The 27,149-nt window shown below is 40.7% G+C and overlaps 3 protein-coding genes across 4 annotated transcripts; 2 read left to right on the top strand and 1 right to left on the bottom strand.

Annotated features, from left to right (window-relative positions):
- Positions 1–429: 429 nt before the first annotated feature.
- gpsm3 (G protein signaling modulator 3) lies at positions 430–4,307 on the bottom strand. Of its 2 annotated transcripts, XM_026184542.1 has the most exons (6): positions 4,245–4,307; positions 3,101–3,194; positions 2,131–2,667; positions 1,716–1,881; positions 1,254–1,486; positions 430–1,079 (listed from the first exon to the last, which is right to left on the bottom strand). In XM_026184542.1, exons 3-6 carry the CDS (start codon positions 2,590–2,592, stop codon positions 939–941), a joined length of 1,002 nt encoding a protein of 333 aa, XP_026040327.1. In that variant the 5' UTR covers positions 2,593–2,667; positions 3,101–3,194; positions 4,245–4,307; the 3' UTR covers positions 430–938. The 2 variants fall into 2 exon arrangements, with proteins under 2 accessions (XP_026040327.1, XP_026040328.1); XM_026184543.1 differs by lacking the exon at positions 4,245–4,307 and having other exon boundaries at positions 2,131–2,645; positions 3,101–3,520.
- LOC113031964 (transcription factor HES-7-like) lies at positions 1,889–23,452 on the top strand. The gene is made up of 5 exons (XM_026184544.1): positions 1,889–2,098; positions 21,723–21,914; positions 22,158–22,250; positions 22,372–23,257; positions 23,337–23,452. The coding sequence occupies exons 2-4, from the start codon at positions 21,870–21,872 to the stop codon at positions 22,900–22,902; spliced, it is 669 nt and encodes a 222-aa protein (XP_026040329.1). The 5' UTR covers positions 1,889–2,098; positions 21,723–21,869; the 3' UTR covers positions 22,903–23,257; positions 23,337–23,452.
- Positions 4,358–17,433, top strand: pbx2 (pre-B-cell leukemia homeobox 2). The gene is made up of 8 exons (XM_026184541.1): positions 4,358–4,683; positions 5,336–5,409; positions 6,827–7,071; positions 12,722–12,912; positions 13,218–13,353; positions 13,621–13,762; positions 14,002–14,096; positions 16,652–17,433. Exons 1-8 carry the CDS (start codon positions 4,436–4,438, stop codon positions 16,730–16,732), a joined length of 1,212 nt encoding a protein of 403 aa, XP_026040326.1. The 5' UTR covers positions 4,358–4,435; the 3' UTR covers positions 16,733–17,433.
- Positions 23,453–27,149: the final 3,697 nt, after the last annotated feature.

Here is a 27,149-nt window from a genome sequence, read left to right as displayed (position 1 = left end):
TAACTTTTTTTTTTTTGCATAGACTGAAGAAAATGTTACATACATCTAGAACACTGTTCAAAGAGTAACTACTGATTTCCTTTGAGGTTACGTCACATTATTAAAGAGAAATTCAGGAACACTGCGATAACACCTGTTTTCAGACTATGAAGTCTGTAAAAAATTAACAGCTTTATCTTAGCCTCGCCTGTTCCCTAAAAGGCTCATCTATTCATATGTGAGTGTTTTATGTGCGGAGGGGGATTTTTTAAAGATTAAACATTATCACAAAGTTGTGGGAATGTGAACTAGAACAGCAAATGATGCCTAATGATGAAGATAGCAGAACAGGTCTTATGCATCCCTGTGTCACAAGCAAAATGCCTGTAGTTACAGGCTACTACAAGATTTATATGTACAGACATAAGGAAAATTAAAGAATACACTCTCCAGGATGCATTTGATTTATTTTGGAGAACTAGTCCCAGCACTTCCTGAACTTGGAGCTCACTGTTATTTCTGTTGTGCTACATTAGATCTGTACAAATAACGACAACAATAGAATTCAGCAGACTGCCTCCTCTACAATTAGGACACGCGCACACACACAGCAACCATTCAAGAGCTCATTGCAGACATTCAATACAATGGAATAATTCCAGAGCAGAGAAATCACATATCTACTGATCCTGGTTACTGGAAAAAATTAACTAAAAGTAAACTTCTCATCATGAACTCTCCTAATTTACATTAACAGCACTGTTGCTCAAACATTAGCGTTTTTGCTCCAATTTTGACAACTTTAACACTATTAGGAGATACAGCAATTCCACCCCAACCCCCAACACAAAGCATTTTGGGGTTAAAAAGAAGTCCTCTTTAAATAGAAACTTAAGCAGGGAGGCTACATTGGCAGTTGGCACACACAGCAGCCCCACACTTTTGGGTTTTATTCCATCTCAGGTTTGCAGCAAGCATGGTAGTTCGGTCCTCTGCTCATCCATGCGTCCCCCCTGGACCCTCAGGAGGAGGGAGAAGAAGTCCTCATCATCCATGGGACCTGGAGCCCTGCTGCGCTGGTCCTCTAGCCTGCCCTGAGCCTGTGGGTCAAAACAAATTGTGAAAATGAAAGCAATGCAGTGAAAGTAGGTAAAAGGTTTGCTGCCAACACTCTTTCTCGCATTAGTGAGAAACTAACTTTTCTTCTCAGAAACAAAGCAGAAAACACCTCAGCTCACGACAAACACATCTAAACAAACAAGCTCATTGCTTACTTGTGTGGTTAGAATCATATCGTACAGATCATCTTTGGGCGCAGGAACTGGTGCAGGCTTTTTCACAGACAGGGACAGTTGTCTTATGCTCCCTCTGACACTTCTGGTCTTTGTTTTTGGCGGTGAAGACCTTCCAAGCTGTGCCCTCTGGTCCTCGAGCCGCCGTCCTTGTGCAGTGGCCACCAGGTCAAAAAACTCCTCTTTCTGCAGTGAAGTCATGGAGGAAAAGACGACTGTAAAGAAATGAGAGAGAAAAGAGCTTAAATGGTCAAAAGGCGGGGGAAAGGCAGTGGTCAGTGGTCAAGGAAAAAAACATGGAAACATGGTAGCTGAAAATTCCTGAGTCAGGGAGAATGGGTAGCTGCATTTGATTCTGCTTGTTCAACATGAGTCATAGCTCAAAAACAAATGCAAAAGTTGTATCCTTTTCCACACTTTACCATGGCAAAACAGAGCGCTTACCTCTGTTAACTGGTTTGGAGGTGTTGGGCTCAGAGTGGCACCTCCTCCGCCTCACCCCACTCTCCAGCCTGAAGGAGCAGCGCTGGTCATTGAGCCGTCTGCCCTCCTGAAAGGTGCAAAGCAGGTCATACAGCGCCTCTGGGAAGTCAGGGGTTAACCGGTGAGCCTGAGAAAACACAGGTGGGAGGGTGAAAAAGACGGAGGGAGAGAGGAATGGTTTCTGAGTGAATGGCACAGACTGTTTGTTGGCAAAGCAAAAGAATCCACTCCTACGTACTCCCACATGCTCTGAAATAAAGTGGTACCTGCAGTTCTTCCACCATGAGACTGTTTTTCTCTTGCAGTGGCTGGTGGCAAAGTGTTAAAGTCAACTTACAACACAGGTAATCTCAGGGTAAGAAGAGCAAATACCAACCTTTTTGAGATCCTCTTTGTGGTCTGGTCCCCCCTCGGGTTGTAGCTCAGATGAATTTAGCTTGTTTGTGTCTGCCTCAGGGTCATTCTGTGTGGCCTTTTCATCCTCTGTGCTACAGGGTTTTTCAGTTTTTTCTTTAAGCACTTCATCCGGCTGCCCTTCACTTTTACTGTCATTTCCTTTGAGTCCATCATTTGTGCTTTCTGTTATCTCTGGTTTGTCTTCTTCTCTGGTTATCTGCTGTTTCTCCAGGCTTTGCTCTTCTAAATTTATTTCACCCGCTATTTCTTGTTGACTGTTTTCCTCTTCTGTGTGCTCCTCTTCCTTTTTGATAGCAAACTCCTCGCTACAGCTTTGTACAGTGACATCTGCACCGCTTGGCGCCCTAATTTCAGTAATACTTTCTACCAAATCTCCATCTTCAATGATGACAAGAGGCTCCAACAGCTCCTCTTCAGCCATTTCAACTTTGATATCTGTGTTGTCCAGTGGTCTTTCTTACAATCCTTATGATCCTTGTGAGAAAACAGAAAGAAGCTGGAGGTGGATAAAAAAAAAGGTGATCCAAAATATCAGAATTCAGTTAGTACTTAAAAAAAATACCATAAGGAAAAACACGACATCTATAAACACTGAAACTTAAAAGCATGATGAGTACCGCAGAGCTGCTGTGCCTTTCTTTTGAAACAAAACATGTGAGAAACCAGTTTGACAGGTTTCAGCATGTGGGCAACAGATGTTTAGGCAGAAATTTAAAAGAAACTTGAAGTCACAAACTCCTCCTAGCTATGTAAAACGTTCGACTATGTGATCACAAATGTCAGGGTCTTGTTGGTAGGTGATCACTGTTGTGTATTTTCCCAAACAGTTCAGTCGAATAACTCTTGTTGACAGATCACATTGTTATTTCCCCCCTAAAGCTACTGTCTACCACAAAGTGATTTAAATTTCAGTTAATTTTTGCCCTTACCTTTTCGTTCGCCTCGTTTCCTTTTATCTTCTCAAAACATCATCTTTCAAAGTCTTGATCCAGTGAACACAGCATTTTTGGCTTATCACTCGTCCTGTCAACGTTTTTATTAAGAGCAAAGAAGAAAAAAAGAAAATCTGCTAGTTTCACATGCCGTCGTGATGAGCTCTCGCCTTTTCTATCTGCCCTGCTACCTTCTGTCTTTCTCTCATCTCATCTCTTCCTGTTCCTCTTACCACAGCCCACCCCTATTTACTCGGCCCATATTTGACAAGTCAGGTTGACATGAAATATTACTGTTAAAAGCAGAATCACTCTCTATATGTGCGATGTGTGTGGTTAATGCAATCATGTCCCAAAGGAAAGGTTTTATAATGCCCATGTACACTTGTTAAAGCAGCTGCTGCTTTAACTGCTGCTCATTTGGTTATGTTAACCCCAAGTGCAGCATGTTGAAACAGGCGCAGTTTTTTTCTTAACTCTCTGTGGTTTTCACATCCTGTTGACTTGCAGCTAAAACGAGAAGTAGACTCAGACAAGTAAGGGAAGCTGTCTAAGCGAGATTATTACTTGAAAAACAAGGCTGAAAAAGAAGTTTATTTTATTTGAATGCTTCTGTTAGTGCTTGTAGCCACGTTTTTCATTCTAAAAAGAGAAATAAGTTAGGAAACTAGGGAATATCACATTTAATTTTTTTTAAAAGTTAACACGTGAGTATCATAAGAAATATGTGGCTGAAAATGAAATGTGCAGCTCTAGTAAAACCCAAACTTGATTAGACAGAAAATCTGCTTAAATAGCCAGAATCAAAATAGAAAAAGAGAGGTTTTCCAAAGGCAAAACATTTTAGAGCCTATTTAGAATAGTTACCCTTTACACACACGTCACCTGTATATTCTTTTAAGGTAGTTATACAAAAAAAAAAAAGTCTCTTTCTTAGCCTAACATCTCCCACACAAGATGAATCTGTTTGCCCCAGATTCAGTTTGTTGGGATCTGGAGGCCCTATCAAAAAGCCACATAAACTACTTTTGTATAATTAAATGTCATTTCTTTGTTATCCACCCACGCACATGCAACCACCCCCGCGCACTTCTGCTTTGTGAAAATGCAGGGAGTGCAGATGTTTTGCTGTTGTGGTTACCTTTAAACCAATAGTGCTACTCCACCGTACCCACAGCGACGCTTTGTCTATCACGCGCTGCACTGTGCATGCACATTTTGCACCGTTTCCTGTCAGTCGCTAGGGGACCCAACTCTGTGCGATGTCTCTGGTCTGTGTTGTGTCTGTGAGCACAGTCGGGCAGCAGTCGTCGCCACTGTGCGTCGCCGAAGATGTTGCAGCAGCAGCAGCAGCCTCTGACGGGCAATGGGCCATCCAACGGCCGGGGACTCGGCGTGAGTGGCCACCCCGGGATGCACGCGCTCAACTCAGTTCACCAACCCTCCCAGCATCGGCCCGACGGAGCGGAGTCGGGCCTCGAGGGTACAGAGAACGGACATGAAACCCGCAGAGATATTGGGGACATACTGCAGCAGATAATGACTATCACCGACCAAAGTTTGGACGAGGCACAAGCAAAGTGAGTCACGGCTATGCTTCCTTTCTTTTTAAATATTGTTATTTAGTGGTATTGCCGCTGCAGCGGTATTTTGTTGTGCTGCTTTGTCGACTCCGTCTCGCAGTGACAAAGTTTCCTGAACTTCACTCTATTGTTTAGATTATTCAGCTAGAAGCTAGCTAATTAGCTGGACTAATGACATAAAGTTGCTTTTGGTGTAACCTGTGCAGATTCAAACTCACATGCCAGTGTTTACTGTTTCTGTGCTGTAAGTTAGGAACACGCATTTCTTTCAGCAGCGGCTGTTTAATATGTAGCTTTTGTTAGCATGCTACGCTAACCAAGGCTAACAAGCTAATGCTAAAATAGGTAGCTAAGGACCGTGCCGATATAAATGTTAACACTGCGCTACAACACGGGTTATAATTTAATTACATAGTAAACAACTAAATATACTATCTAACATGTTGGCTGTCATATGCAGACATACTAGCAGTGAAAGGTTACCCCCTTAACTATCAGCTAGCCAGGAGCTAACGTTTGCTAAATTAGCTCGGCTAAATGTTGTCACTTTGTGATTTCTGTTTTTGTTTTGGTCGATTTGCGTACTGTCATTCTATGCCTTTGTTTACAAATAGGCTGGTAGGTCATGTTTGTTCTTTTTTATGTGCAGGAAACATGCGCTCAACTGTCACCGAATGAAACCCGCTTTGTTCAGCGTTTTGTGCGAGATCAAGGAAAAAACTGGTAGGTTTCTGCTCTATTTGCAGGAGTTTTCTTGTGCTCTCTGTCAACAGCCATGGCTTTAATTTTGTTTGGGAGCATTATTAGACTGTGTTGACATTCTGTCATCAGGAACCAATAAAGTCATAAACAATCTGAATGGCCAAGTAAACACACAGACATAGTTTTTATACTTTCAGAGTCAAAAGCAAAATAATCCGACAGCCCTCTTAATAAATGCTTATTGGAGTATAAGTGGACTCAAATGACAACAGCTGGACAAACATAAGGTACAATTGCTACAGTGCAATATATTATAGTCATATCAGGTTGCTGTCAGGACTATATTATCTTTAAGCTGCCACAAGGACTGATAAAGTAAATTGTTTCTTCCTCATTCTACATCACCTGTATTGACTTTGTATAGATTACTTCGTAATAAGCTAATTTTGTATTATATTTAGTATTCATGATGGGGGAAAAAGGGTAGTTAAAATAGTTCAAAAGCATTAAGAAAAGGAGCAAGATGGTATACAACAAGAAGAAGTGCAATGCAAATAAATAAATAAAAAGTCAGTGTACAGAGGTGGTAAGCTCTTGTACACTATATACACACATAGATGTGATTTTTATGCATAGGGATATTTTTCTTTATTTTATTTTTAAAAATATTTTCTACTTAGCTGTGCGCCTTTTTGAGTAATGCTTAACTTATTGCGGGTTGAGGGTTGTTTTTATTTTATTTAAGCTGCTGTGTTATATGTTGTGTCTAATGTTTTGGCCATGATAACACAGGAATTTTCCAACTTTTTCTTGGCATAAATAAAGCTGATTTTATCGCATTTTATATGCATTATAACTTCAAATTCTACATCGAAGCATAGGGTCAACTCACTGCATTCATTTATATAACAGAAGGGCGATGAGTAATCTTTCATTTAGATTTCACTTATAGTTGCACTTTAAAACCAGCAAAAAACTAGATTCTTCTAAATTCTTCTTGTAAATTTTTATCTTTCAAATGAACAAATTAGGTTATTTATGACCTCTGGTGATAAACTGGTGATATAGTTTAAAGACTTTGACTTTATTGTAATTGTCCCCTTCCAGTCATTAAACTATAATCTTTGAACCATAAGTGACAGATCTAGAGTTGCAAGATATTTTACAATATCTGTCATAGGGTAAAGGAACCTGTACAGGTATGATGAACACTTAAAATAACTAGGTTGCACCAAGGTACAGTCTGAAGTGAAAATGTAATGAGAGTGATGCACAAAAAAAAACGAGAGCACACAAAAAACTACTTATCTATTTCCAAACATGGTTCCATCATTATTTTGTTTTTGTTTTTTATGGTTCATTATTTGTAAAGGCTTTGGTTTAAGAGAGTTGCGAGTCTTTTACCTTCAAAACCAAGAGACTTTTGTCTCATTGACAGGCCTTTCAATGAGGAACACCCAGGAGGAGGAGCCTCAAGATCCTCAGTTGGTGCGACTGGACAACATGCTGCTGGCGGAGGGCGTAGCGGGGCCAGAGAAGGGTGGCGGGGCTGCTGCTGCTGTTTCTGCTGCCACCAGCTCTGGGGGGATGTCACCTGACAGCTCTCTCGAGCACTCCGACTACAAAAGCAAGTTGAGCCAGATTCGCAGTATCTACCACACTGAGCTGGAGAAGTATGAGCAGGTATTGTGTCGCAACAGCAGCTTAGCACTGACATTGCCTGTACGTGCTTGCTTGTACTAGAGGTACCTGGAAGCAATGTTGTACACTGGCATGCTAGATCAAGAGTTCACAGCACATAACTTTGCTTCAGGGCGGATTCATTCCTTTCCATTTGTGTCAGGTATGACTCAGTAAATCTTTATGTTGAGAGGCATTTTAGGCTTATTAGACCAACAAGCTCCACTGAAGCCCTACTTGTGAGCTAGTATCAAAGAGAAAATTAGATCTGCTATAAAATCCTCTTGAATGCAACATACAGTTAAGTTCCTGAAACACAAACCTTTGCCCTATACTTAAGATTAAGGATATGCTGATATCAGTCAGGGGTGTCTATCTGACTGTGGTCATGTAGTCGAAAAACTACTCCAAGGCAACCAATACCACCCTCCAGCAATCAATATTAGTTTATAGTAAAATGAAGATTTAAATGTTTTAGAGTTTTAAGAAGAAAACCAAAAACTATGCAAAGTATACTCTGTCACATTTTCAAAGGCGGATTTTTTACAACATCTAAGAACAAAGAGAGCGGCATATTCAAGGAGACCAAGTATGAGATCCCAGTCATCACCTCGTCATAAAACCTGTATTTCCAAACTTGTGCCCATCAGCAGCTAGTTGCAGGACTTTCCGCTGACATTTGTAGTAGAACTGCCAGGTAGGGGTGGGCGATATATATGATAGAAACAATATAAATTTGGCCAACGATAGAGATTTTGACTATACCGCTCTATTGCGGTAGCGCATGTTGATGATGTCATCAAGCTACGCCTGTTTTGGTCAAAAGCATAACAGCGGCTACAACCATTATCATCTACAAATTATGCCGGGCGACAGTCATAGCAAAGAGATGAAGCACTTTTGAAATATGGGGAAAGCCAAAAACTGCGCTTCCTCCACTTCCGTAACATTGATTCATTAATGTTTAATTCTCTCGTTGCTGCTCTATTCCCATGTTGTTGCAGTATATTAATAACTAACCTGGTATTGTGGATGAATGATCTCAGTTGTTCTCCTGACTGAAGTTTGGCCCGTGTATAGCATCCTGATATGCGATTACATTTGTCCCTGACCACCAGAATCCCTCACGTTAACTTTTATCGAGTGGGGAAAAAAAGTTGGGGTTCATCCTCCAGCTTCACTGTGCTAATGTTATGCTAACATAGCTGTGTCGCTAGCAATCACGTAGCACAACATTATATACCAGGTAGTCCAACTTCAGTAACCCTGCGAACGCCACTGCTGTTTAGTTTCCTGTCTTCATTTATGTTGGAAGTGGTAGCAGAGCTGTACTTTTTAATTAGTTTCAGAAATCTCCCAGTCAGAACATGGTATGAAATGTTTAGGTGGAAACTAGCGAGCTAACTTCTAACTCCGTTAAATTTAACAAATTCTGTTTTGATGGATGCCTGGATGTTAAATTTAATTGTTACACCTGGTAAAGCAGCAACGCTGATGATTTTATTAAAGATGAAAGAATTTAGACTGTTTTTAACTCTCAGTGTTCGTTTGACTTTGGGAGCTGAAGAGAACGGAGTTTTGGACCCAGATTACTCCGCGAAGCAACTCACTACGGCAGCTGTAACCCATATGGAAAAGATATAAATAAATCTTATAAAGTTTTTATCTGTCTTGTATGAAACTTGTATGAAAAGCATACAAGAGTGAAAACACATATAAGATCCCTTGAAAAATTATATAATGAAACTTGTATGTTTTGTATACTTTGTTACACCCCGGCCTAGGCAACCGGGGTGCAACGTAGAAAAACAAAAATAAGGAAAATAAAAATAAGGTAAAAACACACGAGAAAAAAACTAATACGGGTTTCCGCCAAAATCATCCCAAAACGAAAGTATCAACAACTAATTTCTTTAAAGCAAAACACAATATTTATTTACATCACACACAAGGCGCCAAACTATTTACAACGGGGGGAAGAAGATCGCGACCATGACATACAGAAACACAGGGCTTAAATACATGGAGGGAGCAATCAGGGAATGGACAACAGGAGGGAAACACAGCTGGGACAAATCAGAACTGACGAGACAGGGAAACGTAAACTGAACACACTAAGATAACATAGACTTTCAAAATAAAGTAGGAAACACATAACAGTCACACAAAAACAATACAATACCAACGCCAAATCGTAACATACCCCGGAGGAGCACCTAGACACTCAAATCCACACACAATTACGGTCACAGTCGTAACACCCCCTTACCCAAAAATCAAACATTTAACCCCAAGTGAAATGTTTTGATCAAAAGCGGATGAAGGCTGGTGGAGGCTGGAGCGGTCCCACGGACCCCCCAGCAGACGACGAAGGCTGGAGCGGTGCCTCGGACCCTCCAGCGAAGACAAACGAAGACTGAAGCGGTGCCCCGGACCCTCCAGCGAAGGCAGACGAAGGCTGGAGCGGTGCCTCGGACCCTCCAGCGAAGGCGGACGAAGGCTGGAGCGGTGCCTCGGACCCTCCAGCGAAGGCGGACGAAGGCTGGAGCGGTCCCTCCAACGGACCCTCCAGCGAAGACGGACGAAGGCTGATGAAGGCTGGAGCGGTCCCACTGACCCTCCAGCAGACGACGAAGGCTGGAGCGGTCCCTCGGACCCTCCAGCAGACGAAGGCTGGAGCGGTTCCTCGGACCCTCCAGCGAAGGCGGATGAAGGCTGGAGCAGTCCCTCGGACCCTCCAGCAGACGACGAAGGCCGGGACGGTCCCTCGGACCCTCCAGCGAAGGCGGATGAAGGCTGGACCGGCCCTCGGACCCTCCAGCGAAGACAGACGGCTGAAGCGGTCCCTCCCCCGGACCCTCCAGCGACGGCGGACGGCTGAAGCGGTCCCCGGGCCCTCCAGCGAAGACAGACGGAGGCCGAAGCGGCCCTCGGACCCTCCCGCGATTGGACGAGCCCCCATATGTTACACCCCGGCCTAGGCAACCGGGGTGCAACGTAGAAAAACAAAAATAAGGAAAATAAAACCACGAAGGCCCTCCACCAAAATCCCAAAACGAAGGTGTCTCAAACGAAAATATTAACAAACCCATTCACAACTATTTACAACAAACTATTTATTTACAACAAGACGTCAAACTATTTACAACGGGGGGAAGATCGCGACCATGACACACTGAAACACAAGGCTTAAATACATAGAAGGGGCAATCAGGGAATGGACCACAGGAGGGAAACACAGCTGGGGCAAATTAGAACTGACGAGACAGGGAAAATGTAAACTAAACACACTAAGATAACAACAGACCTTCAAAGTAAAACAGGAAACACATAACAGTCACGCCAAAAACAACACACCGACAACACCGAAACGTAACAGTTCCCCCCACCCAAAAATCAAACATGTAACCCCAAGTGAAATGTTTGATCAAAAGCGGACGAAGGCTGGTGGAGGCTGGAGCGGTCCCACGGACCCTCCAGTGACGACAAAGGCTGGGGCGGTCCCACGGACCCTCCCCTCAGCGAAGGCAGACGAAGCTGATGAAGGCTGGAGCGGTCCCACTGACCCTCCAGCAGACGACGAAGGCTGGAGCGGTCCCTCGGACCCTCCAGCGAAGGCGGATGAAGGCTGGAGCGGTCCCGCGGATCCTCCAGCGAAGACAAACGAAGGCTGGAGCGAAGGCAGACGAAGATGATGAAGGCTGGAGCGGTCCCACTGACCCTCCAGCAGACGACGAAGGCTGGAGCGGTCCCACGGACCCTCCAGCGAAGGCGGATGAAGGCTGGAGCGGTCCCACGGACCCTCCGGCGACGACAAAGGCTGGGGCGGTCCCCGGACCCCCCAGTGAAGGCAATCCCGGACGAGCCCCCACATGTTACACCCCGGCCTAGGCAACCGGGGTGCAACGTAGAAAAACAAAAATAAGGAAAATAAAAATATATGAAAGTAATGAGAAAGTGGCCACTTTCATGAGTAAATCATATATGTTTTTATTATATTTATTATATCTTTTCCATATGGGAATGCTCTGACAATCCATCAAACATTTTTAACAGATTTCTGCACGCCAAAATCGGTTTGAGGTCAGTAAGCACAACCAGAATTCATACATAAGGCACACTCGATTTTTGAGAAAATTTAAGGATTTTAAGTGTGCCTTATAGTGTGGAAAATACGTTATACAGAAGAAAAGAATATATCGCGATTATATATCGTTACCGCACATGCTCCTACTGCCAGGACACATAAACTGCAGAGTAGGTTTAGGAGTATCAGGGTTTGCACTCTAGTTTAAAAAAAGACAGGTGTGTTTGATAACACTGGTCAGCAGTTTTTCAGAAGTTTTTAATGGCTGTTGTTTGCAAAATAATTTTTTGTTTTTCAAGTTTACAAGTTTTCACATTTGTCAAGTTTTGTAAACTTATCTTGTTATGTTTATGGTGGTATCTTATGATAATAGCTTTCTTCATTATGTAACCATTTAAAAATAGAGGAGCGTTAATATCAAACATTATGTTAGAAAGGATAGTGAAGTGATTACTTTAGTTGAAAAGAAAACACTGAATTTAGTTAGAGCCCACTATGCCAGACTTTGTCACGATGGATTACTATGGAGAAATGTCAATTTCATCAGTTACCCAGAATATTATGAAATGTAGATATGTTGGTTTCATCACTTCACAGTGAAGTGTCAAAGTTAAATATCAAAGTATTTAGCTGTGTAGGACCCTAATAGATGAAATGTGGAGATTATATACATTTTGGTCACAGTCCTCTTAGGAACATATTATGAAAGAAATTAAACTCTTACCTTTTTGATATTTTAATATGCTTTTAAAAACGCCCAAATTCAAATTTGACACTTCGTACTTGATACGTTCCATTTTTTCAAGTCCAGTTTGAAATCAGATGAATAGTTTAAGAAAAGTGGATATCTGAAAATCACCACTAGCTTTGAGCCATTTTTTTGCCAACACTTCATGGTCATAATATATTTTAGTAATATATATGGTTTCAGTTTGTGGTCTTATATCTGACTTTGCAGCATATCATGAAAACCAGAGTCCACCAATTATTTTAGGCATCAGTTTCAGTTTCAGCAACTCAAAATGAGTAAGGTTTGACTATGTTGCTTTTGGAAGCGTTTGTTTGTAGACCAGTGCAATATATGCTTTTTGTTATAGCCAGAAAGTGAGAAGCATTGGATTAATAGAGGTGGATATTAAGATAACACCTGTTTAAAGTCTTATGTTATGAAGACTTAAACTATTACTATATTTACTGCATTGTATATTAGCATATTGTATGTAATATAATATATTAATATTGATTCCTTGTCAGTAGAAGAACAGAATCATTAGTGTAATCCCAGATAACACCATTAGTAATAACCACATGTTCATGACAATTTGTTGCAGTGCACAGAGTGACCTAATAAAGAGGCCACTAAGTGTGCGTGCTTACCAATAAGAACAATTGTCGTACCAATTATCCTTATTATCAATTAAACTGTTTTTTTTTCATCATAAAATTGTCTTTCCAGCTAGAAAACATCATAATTAACAGAAGTAATGAAGTTTTATAAAATAACACATGTATAGCAGCTTCACTTCTCTCCTTCATTGTGTTTCGTCTTGCACCACCTTTCACCAGGCGTGCACAGAGTTCACCACCCATGTGATGAACCTGCTGAGGGAGCAGTCGCGCACACGGCCTGTGACTCCACGGGAGATTGAGCGGATGGTGGCTATCATCCACCGCAAATTCAGTTCGATCCAGACCCAGCTGAAGCAGAGCACCTGTGAGGCGGTCATGATACTGAGGTCCCGCTTTCTAGATGCCAGGTGAACATTGTAGTTTTTCTTTCTTTCTTTTTTAAGGTGACCTGTTATGGTTTATTAGGTCATATAGAATGTTGCACTGATAGATGCTTACATTAAATGTGACCAAATTTCAATTAATGGAGTTAGTGTTTGTGAAAGTAATCCCTGCAAGTTACCAGCTCCAGTTTCAGACTGCTTTAAATGCTCTGTTTCAAGCAGTTTTTCTCCTCATGGATGGTATGATTTCAGAAACTAATGTCGTCGCCCCCAAACATCCTTTTTGAGCCAGGAAAACCTCTGTTCACTGTGTTCTAACCCTTTTTCAGACGCAAGAGGCGCAACTTCAGCAAACAGGCTACAGAGGTCCTCAATGAGTATTTTTACTCCCACTTGTCTAACCCATATCCCAGTGAAGAAGCCAAAGAGGAACTTGCTAAACAGTGTGGTATCACCGTCTCTCAGGTGAGCATGCTTCAAGAAACCAGGAGAAAGGAAAAGTTGTGGGTGTCCATGGATTCATATACCATTCATTTACTCTCCAACTGTTACAGGCAGGATTTTAAAGATTTAAATTAAAAAAAAAATAAAAAAAGAAGTAGTGACTGATTTCTGCTTAGGTGACCTCAAATACTTACAATTTGTATTAAGCTGTTTGAAATGGCTACTGGAGGTTTAAGAATGCTTCTTCAAAATGTGGTCATTTTAATGATTACCTTTTATTTTTGGAAGGTCTCCAACTGGTTTGGCAACAAGAGAATCCGCTACAAGAAAAACATTGGCAAGTTCCAAGAGGAAGCCAATCTCTACGCCATGAAAACAGCCTTGGGAGCTAGACAGGGCGATGATTCCCCACACACTCCCAATTCCACAGGTAACTAAGAAAATGACATGAACAGTAAATGCCTACTTGCCTTTAGGCGATAAACTCAGTTGTTAAGCCCTTCTCTGGCCCCTGATTCTCCACGCCTACATGAGTCATGCCGATATGTCTGATGATTAATGACTTGTTTATTAATGGTCAGGTAACAGTAAAAACCCCTTGGATTTCTTTATGGTGAATTATAAAAAGATGTCTGTCACAAATGACTATCAAGGTTTGTCGTTCTTCAGGGTCAGGGTCCTTCTCTCTGTCCGGATCAGCTGACCTGTTCCTCGGGGTTCCACCTGTGAATGGTGAACAGTCTGCCTACCAAATGGGAGTGCAGGTATTTACATACGTTTAAATATTAACTTGTGCTTCTCTTGTATTTTTTTCCTTTCTAATTAGGAACTTACCGTATTTTCACGACCATAAGACGCTCTGTACTAAAAGGCGCAGTCTCAGTTATGTGTGCCATTACTGTATTTAACACACACACATAAGGCGCACTGGATCATAGGGCGCATACAAGTACCGTATGCGTATTTAAAAATAAAGCGGGAGCAAAACAAAGTTTGGTACTCACATTTTTATCATCAATCAAACCCATCGAAGTCCTCATCCTCTGTGTCTGAATTGAACAGCTGCGCTAAATCTCCATCAAACATGCCAGGTTCACTTTCTTCACTGTCAGAGTCACTTTCCGTGCCGTGCGGCTCCTCGGAAATGATGCCGGCTTTTGCGAAAGCTCGAACAACAGTGCCAGCAGACATGTTAGCCCAAGCATCTACAATCCATTGGCAAATTGTGGCGTAACTCGCCCGACGCTACCTTCCACTCTTGGTGAAACTGTGGTCTCCATCGGTCATCCATCGCTCCCAGGCCGCTCGCAGCCTTACTTTGAACGGGCGGTTCACACCGATGTCCAGCGGTTGGAGTTCCTTTGTCAGGCCTCCTGAATGACAGCAAGCTCACAGTTCATTTGTTTCACTTGTTTTTTCACATCGGCTGTGAGATGGGCACGCGTAGAGTCACAGATCAACAGCGATGGTGATGTGTGGAAAAAACCACCTGGTCTCCTTACATACACCTCCCTCAGCCACTCTTTCATAATTTCCTCATCCATCCAGCCCTTTTCATTTGCCTTAATGATGATTCCTGCTGGAAACTTCTCTTTAGGCAAAGTCTTTCGCTTAAAAATCACCATAGGCGGCAGTTTCTGTCCATTAGCATGGCAGCCAAGCACAACAGTGAAAGAAGACTTTTCGTGCCCCGTTGTGCGTATCGCTACCGTGCTGGTCCCCTTCTTCTCCACAGTGTGACTCACCGGGATGTCAAAAGTGAGCGGGACCTGGTCCATGTTTGTGATGTGGCTGGGCTGGACGTTTTTGTCGCCGATGTGTTTGCTGCAGTAGGAGCGGAAGATGGCCAGCTTTTCCTTATAATCCGCTGGAAGTTGCTGCGCTACCGTAGTCCTGGTCCGGATGGAAAAATGGCACCGTTTCATAAAACGAAAGCACCAAGACGGACCTCCTTGGAAATGTTCAATGTTCATCTCTTCAGCTAGTGAAACCGCTTTTAGCAGAATGGTGACCATCGAAACGCTTCTCCCGATCGTTCTTTGCTCGATGATCCACCGCTCGAGTCTTTCCTCCAACTCGGGCCACCTCGCCTTATGTCCGCGGAAACTCAGCTGCGTTTTCTTGACCTGCCGGAGCTTGTTTTCTAGCTTCCTCCATTTGCGAACCATCCATTCGTTAATCTTAAATTCTCTCGCCGCTGCTCGATTTCCATGTTCCTCCGCGTAGCTGATGGCCTTCAGTTTAAACTGTGCTTCGTAAGCGTGTCTCTTTGCCATTTTCAGGGTTGTTAAAACAACGATGTCCTGCATAACGCACATACCTGTTCTTTTATACAGGTATGTGCAATAAAGTCAACGCACGCACTTCACCCTTTAGCGTTCTCATGGTGTTCTCTACTACATCCTCCTTACAACACACAGGGCGCACTGCGCTATAGGGCGCGCCGTACTTTTTGAAGAAAATCTAAGACTTTTAAGTGTGCCTTATTGTTGTGAAAATACGGTAGTAGAGAAGTAATATCAGTTTAGTTGCCCGGTCTAAAAGAAAGAAAAAAAAACTCAGAAAACAGTAACAAATGAAACATCTTTGGATAATCAAATCATGTTTTAACACTTAGTGTTTTGTAGAACATCAAAGACAGTGTCATATTAATTTGCTGACTGAGGCTGCTGTTAGAAGTGCTAGCAGCATCAGGTTCACAGGTTCTGCCTGTGCAGAATGTGGCTGCACAGGCAGAGCGCTTTGGATGTGTGTTTATATGTTAGTTTACGCTGACATCAAAGCAATGCAGAACTGTGTTGTCCACGAGAGAGTGAGAGAATGTCTCGCTCCGACTAGCATCTAGATGACTAGTTGTTCAAATTCGTATTATCAGCAGATCAAATGATAATCAAACCAACAAAGTTTTCATCTAACAGCATGTCTCTCTGTGTAGCTAAAGCTCAAAATGCTGTTTTCCTTGCAGCTGAGCCAATGCAAAAAATAAATAAATAAATAATTGTTACTGCAAGTTTTGTATTACTTGTTTAAACTCTGCCTGAATCTGCTAGGATCAACTTGTTGTATTTGTGGCATTTAAAATAAGTGTTGCCAACAGGGGAGTTGCACCCTCTGGTGGACAAACTATCCAACATAAACACTTAAAATATGGTTGAGGGGTGTTTCTCCTGTCTCTTCTTTACTTTTTAAATTTGTCAGCCTTTGTAAATTCATATGCGGCCAATCTTGTACCCAACATTATATCCAGCTGATGCCACTCAGCATTGACAGAATAACCCTGAACATTACTTTTTTTTCTCTCTCTCTTTTGATTTCTTAGGCTAACGGAAACTGGCAGGGTCGAAACTCACCCCCGTCTGGCACCTCGCCTCATAGCGACCAGTCAGAAAACTCTGACTGATGAGCCCACCCACTGACACAGAACGACAGCGATGGAAAGATTGATGACGGAAAAAGACCGAAAGAATGATATCGCACTTCCCACTTGGCTGCAGTTGTTTTTGTATATTGTTTGTTTGGTTTGGTTATTTTAAGTGTAAGTTGTCTTTTTTTCTTCTTCTTTTTTTCTTCTTTTCTTAGCGCTCAGCGTTGGTCATTATGTTTGTCTGATTAGCTGAGTGCACAGATGATAGAGTGAACGTGTGTGTGTCGTGTGCATGCTGGCGTGGTTTTCTCATTGGGGTTGTAGGGTTTATTTTCCACTACTTTTGACATGTTACTGAGATCTGTTTGTGGTTGGGAGGGGGGGGGAAATGCGACTGTATCATGATTGTTTTAACACACTATATCATTATTATTAATATTATTACTTTCAATATTAGTGCTACAGCTATTTTCTTTTAACAGTTCATAAAGAGAGATAGCATTTAGTGAATGAGAGGGCAATAGAGAAAAATCCAAAGACTCCGTGTGTTTGTTTCTCTGTTTTGTTTTGTTTTCTACTGGGCTTATGTGTCCATGTAAAGTGAATGAGGTGTGCCTGAGTCCATATTAATGGTTTGAATGAGTGTATCAACAGTGCTGTCTTTTTTTCTGTACAGTGAAACACCTGTATCCTCTCTCTACCTCTTTTACAATAAAGACTCTCTGTATTCACAAGCAGCTGGAGATCGGTCACATTCATGGGGTCATAATGAATAAACTAAAAGACTAGGGGACAGTATAATGGGCTACTTTATTCAAGACACCAACAGTAACTGATTCATTAGCAGCACTCTCTCTCTCACACACACACACACACACACACATTATACTACCATATATATATATATATACATATATATATATATGGATCAGCACCATTTAGACTTTTTGAATTTGTTCTGAGTTGAGGACCTGTGTTTTTTTTTATTATTATTTTTTTTTACTATAATTACTCCAGTACAAAAGCAGAGAATGTTGCTCATAGCTTTAAAAGGAAACTTATCAACATCGCTGACAATCACCAACATTAGATTATTAATTTCTGAAAAGCAGTTTGACTTCTAACCAGAAGTAATGTTGCAAAACTAAACAATAGGCTAAGGATTGCATGCAACCTCCTAAAAACTACACATGTACTGTGTTTGCTCAGGAGCATTGTCTTTTTTCTTTTGTTGGGTATTTGATCAAGTTCTTGTGTAGCTTAGATGTAGGTTACTGCATAAATGGTGGTATTGTACCACAGTACTAGTATTTATAAGTATCTAAATAAAAGTAATAATCCTGTTTTAACTGATATGCCAAAAGTTTTAGCAAAAATATGTCCTTAAAGTAGTTACAGTAGTACTCAGAATCACATATGCAGAATCATATTTATTATATTATTATTATTATTATAATAGATAATAACGATAGGCATGCATCTGTATATTTCTTACAGCAGCTAGTGATTTTAATTACTTATTAATATTTGATGATGTTATTAATATTTTAAAATCTTCAAAATAATAAGTAAAGTTTTAAAATAATTGGGTTGGAGAGCATAAATATTAAATTCCCATCCAAATTATAGCAGCAGTAGAAAATAGAAATCATATAAATACTTAAAGACTGTACTTTAGTAAAGTACTTGTGTAAATGTAAAAGTAAGATTGAGTGTATTCAAGTCCAAAAAACTAAAATTCACTATCTTTTAAATGTAGATGCAAAATAAAATAAATAAGCACATGGTAATAGACCTCCTCCAGAGTGAAGAGAAAAAAACCTTAGAATTTAGAGTTTTCGGATTATGCCAACATATCTCATTATCTGAAATTTTAGTCGTGTTTAATGTGAATTTCAACCACTCTGGTACACTCTCTCGTTCTCTGGTCTCAGGAGCTTGCAAAGATCGGACAGGACTTCTGTAAGTTTTTTTGAAGACGTTCCACCTGTCATCAGAGAGGACATCTTTTAAGTTTCTTTGCTTTCTTTCCAACCTCCTTAGACAGCCATGACCTGGATGACTGAGAACCTACACAGACATATCTTGCTCTTTCTTTCTTTCTTTCTCTCTCTCTCTCCATCTCTGTCTCTGTCTCTGTCTCTGTCTGTCTGTCTCTCTGTCTGTCTCTCTCTCTCTCACACACACACACACACACACACACACACACACACACACACACACACACACACACACACATACACACACAAATACACACAGTAAATGCAAAAATAATATATAGCAATAATCAATAGCATCAATAGCTTCTGATCAGCACCATGGACAGCAACTGCAGCCAGAATCTGGGGGAACGGAAGCTTTTACTTAAACTTATACTATACACTGACATCATCTTCTTCAACCAGGCTCAGTGAGGAGGCATCTTACCAAACAAGCATAGCCTACTCATGATCATCATCATCAGTTATTTCCAGTGGACCAGCTTCTAGATACTTCACACACACATATTACAGTACGAGTCCATACTTTCAACATATACATGAGTAAAAATGTTTCAGTCCTTTACTAAAAACAAACCACTCACCTGTTCATTTTAAGGCCTTGTGCTCAGCAAAGTCACTGACAACACTGCTTAATTCCCAAGTCCTCGGGGAATACTTGTTTTTTGTTGCTGTTGTTGTTGTTTTGCTTTGGTCAAACATAAATGAAAACAACTCTGCTGGATACTTTTCAAAAAAGAAATGGTTGCATAGTTGATATCAACAAGTTACAAAATATTACCACCACAATATACAGACAGCAAGATCAGGGAACACATGTAATATGTTCCCCAGCATGTCTCCCGCCATTAAAACACAACTTAATCAGTGGAGTGGAAAATAATTGAATCTGCAGCTAAAATTTAATTTGTAAGCTATATGCCGTACTGCATAAATATATGCTATACTCAAAGTTGGACTTTGAGTCTCAAGATAGAACATGACTTAAACATATAGTTGTTATAACCTTTCCACTTCAGCATAATGATGTGAATAGAAGTGTCATGTTACTATCAAGAATGCCATTGGATAGTTATATAGAGAGGGTCCTTTTTACTGAGCCCTACAGGCCATGTGCTCACTGCCTCATCCAGGGTAATATCTTTGCTTATTGTCCAAGTTTGAAGTGCTTTTAAAATATGTTTTACTGTATATAAAGCTTTCTCATTTTGAATTTATTGAAAGAAAAATAATAAAACTTTTGCAAAGGAATCAATACCACATGGACAGACCAAAAGGTAAAATTATAACAGCTCCTTTATACCCTTTGTGCGGATACAGTCTTTGTCTATTCACATGTAGGAAGTTCTCACCATCATGTAAGCAACAGCCTGATAATGAAGTGGGTGTTGACCTTGAATTACACTTAGTTGCTTCCCATCTTTGCTCAGTCCTTTGTACAACAAAGTCAGAATTACATATCAGCAGTACACAGAGGTTAGATGAACTGAAGCATTAACATTGCAGTCACTGATTAAGAGCCATTTTTGTATCCAAATGTGCTGAGTAAACCCAGCTTCAATTTTGAGTGTTTTTATACTTTGCTTAAAAATGAAACAGGAAACATTAAATTATATATATTTTTTACAGTAAAAAAAAAATTTAAAAAAATAAAATACTCTTCCTTTGAACTGTCTAAGTAATCAAAAAACGAATCTGAGACTGTGTGCCATCACGTGGGGTGTGGAGTTCAATCCGGAATCATAATTAAAATTTCGCATGTAAATTGTGGTCTAATATAATTAAAGAATGATAATGAATCCATATGTGGGACCTCTGGGGCTCCATGTTCTCCAGCCTGGGAACCACTGCCTCACACGTTAAATTAAAAGGGTGTCACGTGGGGTGTGTTCCCTGCTTTCCCACGGTCACTTTCCAAGATCAAAGGATTTGCACAAGTAAAGGTCGAACAACTGCGGGGTTAAACGGCGCGTCAGCACGAGACAGGGGCCCAAATGGCACGCGTGGTCCATTGTGACACGGAGGTGTCAATGCAAAAATTTAGGCTTCTTGCACGCTCCCCCTGCGGGGGTGACTAACAAATGCAAAAGTGTGAAGTGTGAATAAGGAGGTGTCGGTATTCGCTCTAAGGAACAAGTTTGAATAAGATAATATATTAAAGCACATGCAAATGGTTTTCCGAAATCTCTACCAAAACAATTTAATATTTCCCCCAACTTTTAATGGGAAGCAACGATGGCGCACGATTTAGCGTTTAAGTAAACGTGGGATAAAATGCAGTTTAACAACAATCAACCCCCAATCTACTGCGAATAGCGAATATCATATTATTCGTTTTACACACGTCAATGCCTTCTCGTGAACTGTTTTAATCATAAAATAAGAAACATTTAGTCCAGTTTAGACAATCTCAGGATTAACAGGACTATTGTCCTAACTTGCTTTTGGTTGATTTCTGTTTTTATGTTTTAGCTTTTCTGTGAAGCACTTTGTGATTTTTGTCTTGAAAGGTGCTATATAAATAAAATTTTACCTTACCTTTTTACCTTATTTAGAATTTCATTCACTGCGTAACCAGCTCAACGGGTACAGAGACGGCAAGGAAAAGTCAAGTTCCTTTAAATAAATCAGATTCTGTGTTGACAATACACGAGACTTCATAGAATATAAGACCCCAAATCTTACTGAAATATAATGGGATTAAAGCGCAGACACATGACCAGAAACTCCCGTGGTAGCGTTATAGGAAATGCAAATATTTCCAACACTCAAAATCTGGTTTTGTCACTCGGGGTAAAGGAGCTGTTGTGAAGCATTTCATTCAATGTTTGTCACCTATAGTGTGTACAAAAATGAGTTACAAATGTCATTCTTTTTATTTAAATTATTTTTTATTGGTTATTTTTACGTGTGAGTTTTTATGCATACACGTAAAATTTCTGCGCAATGGGGAAGATCTCCGTGTTTGGTGAATATGAGACTGTGATAGGAGATTTAAATTAATTAAATCTTGGTTGGGTTTTAAGGAACGACGAGGTTGAGATACCAGGAGGAGGGGTTTGGAGGAGGAGGAGTCTTTTAGCTACAGGGAGTCAGTAAAAAGAAGTCGAACAAGAGCCTCATTACCTGATCGGTGTCAGCCTGAGAAAGAAGGTGTTAGAGCATCTGCAACCATGAAGCTGCTACAGGAAGCCGAGGAAGCAACAAACAATAAAAAGGTAAAAAAAGAAAAAAACAACTTTGATTTTTTTTATTCACATGGGCAAATGCAGCCACTTTGACAAAGATTCTAATGAGGATTTATTCGTTTGTTTCAATCAAATTGGAATTTAGACGCAGCTGCGATTATATTTCGTTTGTTTCTCGGGTAACGTCTGATCAACTTTGCATCACTTGTAACACAGAAATTAAAAAAAAAAAAAAAAAAACACTTTTAGACTTTTCTTTTCCTTTTGCGATAGTTAATAAAATCTCAGGTGGAGAAACGTCGAAGGGACAGAATGAACCGCAGTTTGGAGTGTCTGAGGACCATGTTGCTGCAGGAGCCACAAGAAGTAAGATCATATTTTAGTTCTATTTGAATATGGTTCATGAATTTCAGTACTGTTTATTTATTAATGTTTTCTTTTTTTTTTATGTAATGTAAAGATCAGTTAACTTGCTGCTCTCATGCAGGGGTCCACTCAACACCGAGTGGAGAAAGCTGAGATACTGGAGCACACAGTCCTCTTCCTCCAGAACAATGCCAAAGGAGACAAGACTACAGGTGGACGTGGGGACCAGAAACGCTCCTTCCAGGACGGTTTCTCCACTTGCCTGCAGACAGCTTCGGGGTTTCTGGGCCCCGAGGGGAAAGGGTCGGAGCTCGGATCGGCGCTGCATGCAGCTTTTGCCGCTCGTTTGGCCCGTTCACACTCACAGCCCGAAGGTCTCCAAAGCAGAAACTTTTTGCCGCACGCAAAGTTTATTCTGCGGATGCTGAGGCAGAAGTCCAAGCTCAAACTCAAACAAGCTCAAGCACGTGCCTCAGGGGAGAAACGTTTGATCCGACCTTACCCACTCCCACTCCAACAAAGGTTTCCCAGAGTCCCCAAACAGCCTCAGAAACAAAGAGAGTCCGAGATCAGAGCAGAGAGAGGAGCGACCAAACAGAGCTCAGCCCAGAGCTCCCCCTCCAGCCACACTTTGTGGAGACCTTGGCCCTGATCACCAGGCAGGGACTTCAGAGCTATCAATGACTATAAACTATTTAACATAAACACTCAAAAATATTTAACAATGATTGTTGGTATCTATTTTTTGTAACTGAAAAGGATAGGTGTTGTAGTCTTATAAAGACGCAGAACCTCAGATCCTGTAAATAATGTAGCTAAATGTATGTTTTCTACCTGCGCTGTATGTGTGATAGGGTTAACTCACTGTTTTAAATACTTTTCAATAAGCTCTGTCAGTGGGGCATCCATTTAATCTGCTTACACAGGGACTCTACCGCGGGACACAGGTGAGCTGGATCAGCCCAGCAGTCCGGCTGGGATTGCTGCGCTGAAGAGCGAGTGAAGAGGTGAGTTTCACGAAACTCAAGAGCTTCTATTCTCTTTTATGAACTGCTGTGACTGAGTGTCCATACATCACATTTCCAGGTGTGGAAGCCCAGTGTTTGAGGCTGGGAGACCCACGCAGCTCCTCATATTCACCTCTCTGCTGGCAAGAGCGACATCTGTATCTCTGTGTAGGCTACAACATCACTTGTATTCAATCTGACGTTAAATCTTGTCTTTTTTGCACAATAATTTATTCTGGATTCTCCCTATGGTGAGCTGTACTCTTTAAAATAAAAAGACAAAAAAAAAAAAACTACAACAACACGTGGTGTGGTTATTTTAAGATTAAAAGAAATCCGGAAGACTCTAGTCTGCGGTTGCTCTGACAGCTCCCTTTAGTCCGGATCAGAGGTGTGAAGCTCGACCTCCTGCAGAGTTACATCCTCCAGGTGTGAAATCTGAGCATGAAGCTCTGCAGCATCTCTCACTTCAAAGACCTCACAGAGAGCCTTCTGTATTCACTGAAAAATAAGATAAGATAAGACTTTACTGATCCCACAACGGGGAAATGTTTGCGTCACCTCACCTCAGCTCAGGTACAGATATCAGATAAAATGTTTATATAACTAGGAAGACTTAAGAAATCACGTATCATGTATTTTTCCCCTCATATTCATCATTTATATTCTTTTGTTGTTGTTTAGTTTACATTTTTCTCTACAATAACTTCTCCTATTATTAACCTGTAATTACACTGATGTTAGACTGGACCTCTTTGAGCTAATACCACTGAATTAGTTCACATTCTTTTCCCAACTAGAGGAGCATCGCATCTTTGTCTTTATTCCTTATTTGAACAATCTGTCACGATAGCTTATCAGTGTATATGACAGGATGGAGCCGAACATCTGACACTGCTTATGGCTCTCGTCCGCGTTTGTTTCTCTAGTGATTAGCGTCTATCCCATCACCAGCACCACCCTCAGCTGCTTAGAGGCCATTTGTTTTCTACGCGTGTCTGGTATGACACCAGACACGCGTAGAAAACGTGTCTGCTTCCTGGGACATGACGTCCCAGGAAGCAAAACGCGTCTTAACACCTCATGTAACCCTTTGAGTTTCAGGCACAGAGGAAGCTTATCCTTTATTTGCCACAGTTTTCTGGTGAGAAATTTGTCTGACTAAGCTTGTTCTTTCAGTCTTTTTTCAGTGAAATAACCAAAAACAAACCAACATAGTAGTAGACTGTCTACACATGAAGTGTATTTGCTCATTCGCCAAAAGAATCTTTGTACTAACACACTAAATATCTATTTAGGGTTGCTTAGATATTACTGTCCAATGAGCTCAATGAGACAGATTTCTGTGCCTTTTTTGTAGGAAAACACGAGGGAAGCGGCTCTTTACAATGTCATTAGAGACTTTGAAGCTCTCAAGCTTCACTCAATCAGGCGGGCTTGCCTTATTACAACATACAATTACTGTGACCTTGGAGTTTAGTGCAGTATCTTCAACTGGTGGCCTGAGACCTTATGTGATCCAAGCCCTTAGGTGTGCTCAATTTACAAGGATTTAAAAGATTCATATTGTCTGACTCGGGAATAGGAACTAAACTGGTTTGATTTCAGTTTTAAAACAGAATAAGTTGTGTTGATTAAGTTTCTGCCAAAGCAAAACAACTGTGTGCAACTAAGGTCCACTATTGAATTAAGTAAATCCAACATGCTCTTTTTTCAGTGTACTTGTTTGATAAAGTACACTTGATGAATTTTTATCTCGTGTATTTAAGAAGTTACGGGGACTGAATGTTAAAAAAAAAACAAACTAAAATAAAGAGTGCAGAACTTCGCACACAGCATACAACTCGAAAAAAAATTAGTATGAATTATGTGGATGAAAATCGATGGATGGGTTGTTGTGCATTTCTGAGTTGGTCAGGTGACTGATCTTAATAGAAAAGTATTAATTATTATAATTATTATTATAATAAAAAAAATGTCATGCAGACAGAAGTTGGATACGTGTCATAGTGGGAAACGTTTTGTAGTCGTGGGAATGTGGAGCAGAAGGCTCAGTCGTTGTTTTATTACCTGTTAAAATTGATGCATCATTGTGTCCTTGGAGGAGAGGTGGCTCTCGGGTTCCCACGCACAGCACATGCTGGAGGTTCTCACGCGAGCCGAAAGTTATTTTTTGTTTTTGTTTTTTTTAAATTTTCTTTTGTTTTGTTCGTGTGACTCAACAATTTGAACAGTTACGCGTAAAAAGATTTATTTTACTTGGATCATAGATTTCTGTCAAGAATACTTTGTATTTCTGTATAGTTTTTTATATTTATATCCTGTTCATAGCCTGTACATCGCTTGTACTCACCACAGCATGTACATACTTATAGTTATAGCATATTCATAACATACGTTATAACATACCATAATAGACCCATTTCTGTAATATACTCACATATCTATATTATTGCTAATATATATTGTAATATATCTATATCATGGCTAAAGCACTTCTGGGTGGATGCAAACTGCATTTTGTTGCCTTGTACCTGTGACATGTGCAATGACAATAAAGTTCTATTCTATTCTATTCTATTCTATTCTATTCTATTCTATTCTATTCTATTCTATTCTAACAATCTAATATAATTTCTCAAAAATCCAGACAGAAAACTTGAATTAAAATTGAATTCCTTGCAAGTTATATAAGATCAGAAAATGCGTAAGCTCAAGCTCAGCTCTTCTGTTGCATGTGATCACCTCACCTAACTTTCTCGTGGGAATCGGGCGGAAGAATGTCACACTTTATTACCTGTTAAAATCGATACGTCGTAATTAAGAGTAGCTGGAAGAAGAGGTGGAAATCAGTTTCCCACTAGCAGGGCTCCTAAAAATTATGCATTCACAGCTGGATTGATACACAGACTTCTGACCACGTTTTTTTTAAGGCTTTCAAGGCTGAGGAAAACGGCTGCCAATATTCTGTACCGAGGGAATGATTATTAAAATGTGAAGAGTTGTGAATAAAAAGAAAAAAGTCAGACAACTACTGAAAGCTTTTATCCTTGAATGAGTTTTTGTATTTCGCGTTTTGCGGGGCTCCATAAACATTTTCTTCCTAGCAGCGCTGAACCGAGAACCTGTCGCCTGAGGACACATCTCATTTCTCCTTCCATAATGATCACCTGGAAGTTTACAGTCATTTGTCTGATCTCACACTGTTTGGGCGGATGTTGGTCACACATGTAAATAACCCTCACACGAGCTGATAACACCTTTCACAGGCGCGTGCAGCTCTCATTTATCGCAGCAGCTGCACGCGCCGGTGGATTAATGATGGGCTCCCACAGCGGCGCCTTTCAGTCTGTATTCATCTTTAGATTCTTGGTGAAATCCCCTCGTAACCGGTAAAGATGATCCTGGAGTATAGAATGACTCAAATGCATTGATTACACATACCTATCATATCCCATATCAGTGACCAGCAGTGGTGAAAGTGGAAACAAACCTATAAATTGTGTTGTGATCAGTATTTATCCTGTCACCAAACAAACAAAACAAAAATCTGAAATGTGTAATTAGTCCTGTCTGTTGTAATTTATGGCCCCTGACTGATCCCCAAAATGACATTATATTATTTGATGCTCATAAAAAACACAAAGTTGTGTCTTATTGTGCTGAAGTTTGCTAACTTGATTTTATTTACTGGTCTCATCTGTTACTTACTTTAGCTCACAAAGGCAGTGTTAGCCTGCAGTTTAGCTAACCTGTGGTCTACTGACTGCACTATTTAAGCTGCCTTTGGTTATTGTGATCCTGAGTTAAATGCAAATCGAGTAACTCTTTGACGTGTTTGTTGTTTTTATAATTATATTTCATATTTATTTGATGATATTTCCTTTTTACT

Source organism: Astatotilapia calliptera, chromosome 11, assembly GCF_900246225.1.
Source record: "Astatotilapia calliptera chromosome 11, fAstCal1.2, whole genome shotgun sequence".
Taxonomy (NCBI): domain Eukaryota; kingdom Metazoa; phylum Chordata; class Actinopteri; order Cichliformes; family Cichlidae; genus Astatotilapia; species Astatotilapia calliptera.
Note: the sequence above shows the minus strand (reverse complement) of the source record. Positions and strands in the feature narration are given on the sequence as shown.

Coding starts and splice junctions, on each gene's coding strand:
- gpsm3 (XM_026184542.1), bottom strand. CDS start 2,592: ATGGCTGAAGAGGAGCTGTTGGAGCCTCTTGTCATCATTGAAGATGGA. Junction 1,487..1,715: donor CTCCAAACCAGTTAACAGAG/GTAAGCGCTCTG, acceptor ATTTCTTTACAG/TCGTCTTTTCCTCCATGACT. Junction 1,080..1,253: donor ATATGATTCTAACCACACAA/GTAAGCAATGAG, acceptor TTTGACCCACAG/GCTCAGGGCAGGCTAGAGGA.
- pbx2 (XM_026184541.1), top strand. CDS start 4,436: ATGTTGCAGCAGCAGCAGCAGCCTCTGACGGGCAATGGGCCATCCAAC. Junction 4,684..5,335: donor TTGGACGAGGCACAAGCAAA/GTGAGTCACGGC, acceptor TTTTATGTGCAG/GAAACATGCGCTCAACTGTC. Junction 13,354..13,620: donor GTGGTATCACCGTCTCTCAG/GTGAGCATGCTT, acceptor TATTTTTGGAAG/GTCTCCAACTGGTTTGGCAA.
- LOC113031964 (XM_026184544.1), top strand. CDS start 21,870: ATGAAGCTGCTACAGGAAGCCGAGGAAGCAACAAACAATAAAAAG. Junction 21,915..22,157: donor AAGCAACAAACAATAAAAAG/GTAAAAAAAGAA, acceptor CTTTTGCGATAG/TTAATAAAATCTCAGGTGGA. Junction 22,251..22,371: donor TGCTGCAGGAGCCACAAGAA/GTAAGATCATAT, acceptor GCTCTCATGCAG/GGGTCCACTCAACACCGAGT.